The sequence below is a fragment of the Sapajus apella genome, unplaced genomic scaffold (genome assembly GCF_009761245.1).
Source record: "Sapajus apella isolate SASKATOON/1434 unplaced genomic scaffold, GSC_monkey_1.0 scaffold53, whole genome shotgun sequence".
NCBI classification, from domain to species: Eukaryota; Metazoa; Chordata; class Mammalia; order Primates; family Cebidae; genus Sapajus; species Sapajus apella.
Window position 1 is genome coordinate 14,341,102 of NW_022436993.1, and position 7,237 is coordinate 14,348,338.

The following is a 7,237-nucleotide window of genomic DNA, read 5'->3' on the forward strand; positions in this document are numbered from 1 at the left end:
CTCTAGGTTGTGTAGGAACTGCAGTAGGCCATGTGTTCCTTGACAGCAGACATCCCAAAATGGCAAGGAACGCCACGTTCACAGGTGTAGGATGGGTATGTGTTAGTGAACTTCAGAGCAACAGGAAAATTCAGCTGTGTAAGTAACACATTGCTTTCTCTGCCACCAAGTAGCTAAGCAACAGATCGATGGACAGATAAATGAAATATGCTGCATAGGGCAAAAAGACCTGCTTGCGTCAAGTTCTTCCTATATATTGCCACCATATAAAAGGAATTTCTCTTCTTATTTGGCTGTGTTTCCACGTTTGTGAATTAAGAGAATTGAAATACGTGATCTCTGTTGTTCCTTCCCAGTTTGTCATTCTCTGAATATCAGGGCACTCCTGTCAGCCTCATTCTTATCACCTGGCCTATTCTCAGCAGATGTATGAAATCCTAATCATAATAGACCTGCCCTTCAAAAGGCCCTTCAGGGGAGCACCATTCAGGGGAGCACCATGCCTTTCTGGCTGTGCTTCCCAAGTACTGCCCCCCACCCTGCCCCGGGCATCTGCGCTGCCCGTCCTCCCTGTGTCATGTGACACAGTGGGCTTTTATTATTTGAAAACCACTCCCCTTGAAGTTTATATTCACCTCCAAGTGGTGAGTACAGAATGCCTTTGTATTTTCCCATCTGAAGATGGAGGTAGAGATCTTTCCGATGAGAAAATTGAGCTCAGAGGGAAAAAAAAATGTCAAGGAATCTGAGAATGAGAAAGAATGTGAGAGATCATCTAGTCCAATCCCTTCTTTTTATCCAGTCCTTTTATTTTACGGGAAAAAAAAGCCTGAGGCCCAGAAACATTAAGTGACTTTCCCAAAGTCTCAGCTGGTTGATGGCCTGGCCGGAACCCGGGTCCCTCGACTCCCAGCCATGATACCACATAGCTTTCTCATACCTAAGCCAAAGTCAGCTTTTCTCTGCATGTTTCTGAGAGATCCTAAGAGATAATGGATGTACCAGTCCCTTTAGGAGTCCACTTTGCCGTCTCAGTCTTCACAATTAAATGTTTGTCATCGGCCCAGTTCACTGCAGCTTAAATTTATTTCTTCCAGCCTTTTCTCAACCTTTACCCAAGGCTGTGAGGTCATAATTAAGAAAACAGTATAACACACCTGCAGGTCTTCTCACTAAACTATTGATACATATTTGATACAAATCACTAAGCAGCATGATAAATAAAAACATTTGTCATTTAGAAAAGGGGAACCCAAGTTGCAGATTGGTGCTCAAACTTTGCAGTAACAAAATTAAAGAATCTGGATAGTCTAGCATGTCTCTTGATTGCCTCCAAAGCAAAATTCCCATTCTGACTGGCTTCTTTGAATGCAGTGCTTCTGCTAACAGGTGCCCTCTGAGAATTCCACCTTTCTTACACATGTGGCTTCATTCTTGAGCTTGAGCTTCATTGGTCAGAACCACAGAAGCGACCGAGGGCTCTGAAACAGACTCTCGTCCCATGTATCCAAGCTAACAGCAGTTAGTTCTTTTCCAGGATTCAACGATGCTTTTATGACTTTTGTAAGGTCTTTTTTCCTCCTTCCAAATTTGTGTATTTGGAGGAAGGCAGGAAAGGGGCTTAAATCCTTAAGTGTCTCTATGAACCGGAAGTGATGAGGGCAGAGTTACAGGCAGAACGTCAGATGACATTTGTCTGGATGCATTACATTTAAGCAATCTCTGTTTGTCAGGTTTTAACAAAAATGAATGCACCATCTATAGTGTGTCTATTTTATATTCCCTTAACCCTATTCACTAAGCCTTTTGGGGCAACTACCAGGATGAGCCCTATGTTGAGTGCTGGTGTACAGATGCCCTCAGACTAGTGTGAGAGGCAGAAAGGATTACATAAATGCCTGAGCACAGATGTGTGGAGAGGGCCTGGGGCTCAAGAAAAGCCACTCAGGAGCTGGGGACAATTCGCATTAAAAAAACAATTATAGAGAAAGTGAAATCAAAACAGTGCTTTCTAAAATTTAAAATAGGGCTTTCAAATTTGAAATGGAGGATGCTCGTCTGGACTTAGCAATGGTCAAAAATGGACATTTTACATGCTTTTCTTTTTAAAAATTAATAAAATGTAAGGAAGAACATTTCAATTGCTTTTACCATCCACAAACAACCATTATTGGATGATTTTTCTCAAATGTTTCTCCATTTTATTTATTTATACGGCAGAGATCAAACATGTAAAAGTTTGTTTCCTAAGCTTTTTTTATTTTTACTTAACTAGCATTTTTCCACTTTATGGTAAATCTTCATATGCATTATTTTAATAGCTGTATGATATTCTGTTTTGCAGGTAAATTATATTTTATTAGGCCATTTTCTATTACTGTGCAATATGTGGAATTTACTCTGATAGTAACACACATTCATGGGTTTTCTCATAAGAAACAATCATTACAGATTTCAAATCTCTACAATTGCTCATGAAGGACAGCTAAAGCCTTGGCTAAAAACTTAGCGGCTTCACTCTGAAACAGCCACTTCCCCAGTCAATTCTTTGCTCGTCCAGAACACCCACCTCCAGCCATGTCACAGAAACGTGTACAACTCTTCCTTAGAGAAGCGGCTCTCCCCCTTCATTTTCTTGTCTCTGTTGTAGGTAATATATTTGACACCAGGAGAGAAAACACGGAGGACACAGAACCAGGTTTCATTGCCTAGACTTTGGTTTTAGTGACACTGTTCAGTGGTATACGTAACTTCCATTTGAATTTCCGAAAAGATCCACGTAGCATTTCAGGTTCCTGCAAAGTGTGGGTGTTCTGTGAAGTTTACCTGTCATGTTGAATCGTTTCCTATACTTTCTTTGTAATGTGTGATAATCAAGCCTCCGATTGGGTGTAAGATTTCTAAAATCATTTTTCGGGTTGATTTCTTACCCTTTAAAAGCCCGGCATATGATTCAGTTAGTTCACTGTCCATTATAAAGAAGTGGTTCTCTCTTCCCTGTTTTCATTCAAAACCTCAATGTGAATATAGAGAGCTTTGAAACATTTATTTTAATGTAAATTGCTTAGATGCAGTATAAAGGAGGATGGCTCTTTCCAGTGCTGAGAGAGCAGTTGTGAAGGCCAAAATTAATTAGACCTTCATCATCTTAAAAGATGAAAAAGTTGTTTTGGGAGACAGGATACCTCTGACCTATGAGATGAAATCATCCATGACATCAGTGCCCCCAAATGGCCATTTGTAACTGAGTAAGTGCAAATGACCTATGAGTCCTTAGGAAAGAAAAGCCTTTTCACCTAAGTTGCATCAACACAATGACAAAATAACTAATGAAAAGGTGAGAAAATCAATCAATTATCTACATGATACCTAACAGCCATTTTAAAAAACAGATGGGTTTAACTGAGTGGTCCAGGGTTTTGGCACCATGTGGCAACTAGCTAAAAATGTACTTAATATTATATCATTTATTTGGTTCCCAGTATACTTGCCCTCTGCTTTATATGAAACTAATATATGAAAATCTGGATTTATTTTTAAAAGGTATCTTGCCATGAAGGCATTTGTTTTATAGAAATATTTGCCTTCAGATTTCTTTCTCTAATAAGATGGTAAATTTAAAATACTATGTTATTTAGAAACAGTGCATTTACACTTCCTTTATTGTATAAAGCAAATTGCATTGAATCTTTGCCACTTGACCCAAAGGCCAGAAATTGGCATGAAAACAATTTGGACTGCCAGTCACCAAACCCAGGCTTCACACCTGCCTACTGGCAGCTCCAGTGCCTTCCCCTAGCCCTGGATTTAGCAAAGCATAGAATGTTAAGAGCTAAAAGTTATTGTAGAGACTACTCAGTCCCACCCCTCGTTCTGCAGGTGGGGACGAATGAGGGTAAGCTGTTGCCAAGGGCCCGTTAACCCCTCAGTGGCCGGGGCCCTGCCTAGAACCCCAGTTTCCTGACTACCCTGTCCAGGGTGGTCACATCACGGTGTCACATCACACTGAAACGCTAAACCTAGAGATAGGAGGGGATGCTCTGGGATAAATCCCTCTTCCACCAAAGACCAGCCGGTCATCAAAGGTGACAGAAGGCATCCCTGTGCTGTGACAAAAAGCTGGCTTTAAGTGTGGCCTTTGGAATTCATCTAACTAGTAGACAAGTTACGTCTCATCTGTGTGTGTCTTATTTTTCTTCTTTTGGGGGCTACAAGGAAGGTTTGGAGAAATTATTCCCACCATACCTTTTCTTTAGCCTTTTTCCATTTCTGGCCAGTAAATAATCCCTTTCCTGAAAACAGTCTCTTTGTTGTATCCAGTGATCTGATGAAGTCTTGCAAACAGCGACTCTTGTGTTTTTTGCAGCATGGGTTTTAAAATCTGTCCTCTGCCTCCCAGAAGGAAATATTACCCAAGGGAAGGGAAAAGATTAATTAGCGACCTTTCACTGTGTTAAAATAGGATGAATAGGTTGCTGGTAAAGGCAGAAACACTAACTTTCCAACTGTGGTCTGTTAGAGCTTCGCTGGGAGCTTCGGAAGCAGGGCCTTCCAAGTCAGGGCCACGGCTCGGAGGGTGGGTGGGCTTGAGGCTTGTTCAACTCAAAGCTATGTGCAATGAATGGCTTCACACATTGGAAATACATATCCAAACTGCAACAGTAAAATCATATTTTGTAAATTAAAATTGTTTACTTATTGTGACTACTGTTCAGACCTTATTCAGAAATCCTTTTTATAGGCTTTCTTAGCAAAAAAAAAAAAAAAAAAAAAATCCATATCTGTGGATGACGTCTCAATCTTCTGTATATATGTTTTATTAATATGTAAATATTTAGATTTTTTAAAATTACTATGTTCTTTAAAAAAGAATTCCACGCGAGCCTAGTTGTCAAGATGGTGTATAACATCGTGTTGTGATATCAGTTCCCAAGATGCTGTTTATGTCCGTTCTGGAAGAACACAATAAATACTTTAATTGAACGTGCGTGCGGATCTTGATTGTGTGCCTAAGTGTTTATGGAGAGAAGTCAATGCTGTTCATTAATTAAAAGGTATTATTAATACTCTGATGATCTCCCACAGAAGTTATATCTCCTGATGAAGTTAATTTTTAAAAAAATGAAGAAACATCTTAGATTGCTACCGGGGTGAGACTGCAGACGCTGGGAAGGCTATGTCTGGCGGTTAGATCAATGGCTACAGCAAGTCCCACAGAAACACTTGAGCGTTAAGTACTGAGATGCTTGAAGCCTAATTTTAAATGAATTAGGTAGCTTTATAATCTTCGCTTAAAAGGTTAAGCCCTGCTTCTATGGAAACAACACATCAGAAGGACGAATCAATCCTCTGCGATGCAGAGCGGCTGCTGCCGCAGAATGGCTCGCTTCCCGTCTCTGAACACAGGGGGGCGCCGCTCCTCGCCGGGCACCTGCCCCCACCTGCTCTGAGCCGGCTGCACCCGCGGGCTGGAATCCGGCTCCATCGGGGCTTCAGTTCAGGGTCTGACTCTGAGGCCCTGCTTTTAGAGGGCCCTGAGACAGCTGTGAGGAGAGGCGGGCGGAGGCGGGCAGGAGCCGCTGCCTAGGAAAGCACCCGCACCTGGGCAGGAAGCCCCAGGGCGAGCTGTTGCAGAAACACGTGGGCTCCAGCCCGCGAGTCTTGCAGGCGTCCACGCTGCTCTGAAGCTGGAGCCTGGTTCCCTCGCCTCTGCCCTGATGCCCCCAGCTTCGTGGGGTCCCTTGGGTCAGGGGCCCATGTCGTATCTTTTGGCCCAAGGCCCCTGGGATGCCCTTGATCCCACAGGCTGGCAGGGGTGGGTGCTTTGTAGGTATCCAACAGCCCAAAGACCTCTCTAACCCAATGGCCAGGGAACCCCATTTGCACACTTGCCTCCGTTGTCACCTCTGGTATTCTCCCCACCCAGCCCCCACTCAGGGATCTGGGGACACAGCTGGTTCCTTTCCCAGCAGCATCCGAGTTCAGCGGCACCATTTACTGAACACCAACTGGCCAGACACTGTGGGTGTTTAGGGCGACTGCTTTCCAGATAAAAGGGAAAAGAGGACGAGAAGTGGGGGCGGGGGCACGTCCTGGCAATGAACTGTCCAGGCTTGCACCGTCCCCAGGGGCTGGGACGGCGTGGGCGGCCGCGGAGCATCCGAAGTGAAAGGTCTTGATCGGATCCGCCTGGCTGAAGCAGGGAGCATTCGCAGGAGGCAGGGCGGGGCTGAAGACAGCGGATCCCGGATCCCGTGAAGAGGATATTGGGAGAGGCCCAAAACCCACTATGCCACACCTGAGAAGAATCAGCTCCGGCTGGAGCAGGGAGAACAAGTCACGGCTGACAGCAGAGATTTCCGGCTGGGGAACCAGGAGGGGTGTCGCGATTTGGAGAAGACAGGTGAGTCACTCCGTTCGTCCGTTCATCCATTCATCCATTCATTCCACAGGTGCTCGTGGTGGGCCCTGCAGCGTTCTGCTGGGTGGGAGTGCAGCGGTGAACCAAAGTCCGTATTCTTGCAGGGCTCACCAAGACACTGTCACAAGAAAAGGGACAGAGGGCAGAACCCTGGGGGGACAGCAGCACACAGGCCTGCCCGTGTTACTGAACCAGAGAGAGAGCTGAAACAGGAGCTTGGTTCCAAGCCTTCAAGCACCATTCATTCCTCATAACTTAGATCTCAGCTACACTTAATCATCAGAGAGGGGTTCGCAACTTCCCCACGCCAGGCTCCACCAAGTCACAGTCTCTTACTCTTCACGTCGCTTGCCTGTCTCTGAAATTATCTTGCTTACGTATGTGTGTGTTTATCACCCATCTTTCACACACTGGAATCTAAGCCTTGTGATGTCAAGCTGTTAAGATTGCAGGCTCTGGTGAAGACACGTTCAGGATGCCCTCTCTCCTCTTTGCCCAGCAGGAGTGGACTAATTAAAGTCGGACCTGAGGTTTTTATTAATATGCAACTGAGTCATTCTGCTGACAGTGACTCGTGGCCTCCTGGTTCTGCCAGTTACAGGAAGTGACTCCCCTTCTCCCATCAGCCCAAACCCGGAGCCTTTATCCCAGAAACCGAGAGTGAGGGGAGGGTCGGGGCTGTTGGGCAGTGGCCGTATTGTGGAAGGGAGCAGGAGCCTTTTCCTGCACTCTTCTTCCCCCTGTATCCCATTTCTTAGATCACTTGGACTCGCCATTTCCCCTAATACTTCCCTACCACTGCGCTTCATAATTGGA

The 7,237-nt window shown here is 44.8% G+C and overlaps 1 protein-coding gene across 8 annotated transcripts in view; it reads left to right on the forward strand.

Annotated features, from left to right (window-relative positions):
* The window catches only part of BEND7 (BEN domain containing 7), a 92,657-nt gene extending 85,695 nt beyond the window's left edge, over positions 1-6,962 (forward strand). For 4 of the 8 annotated variants that reach the window (XM_032244025.1, XM_032244026.1, XM_032244029.1 and 1 more), the window contains one exon: positions 2,651-4,983. In XM_032244025.1, coding sequence (XP_032099916.1) covers positions 2,651-2,712 — 62 coding nt within the window. In that variant the 3' untranslated portion in view covers positions 2,713-4,983. Of the gene's footprint in view, positions 1-820; positions 4,984-6,525 lie in introns of those variants that run through there. The other 4 variants (XM_032244027.1, XM_032244028.1, XM_032244031.1 and 1 more) reach the window with 2 other exon arrangements.
* Positions 6,963-7,237: the final 275 nt, after the last annotated feature.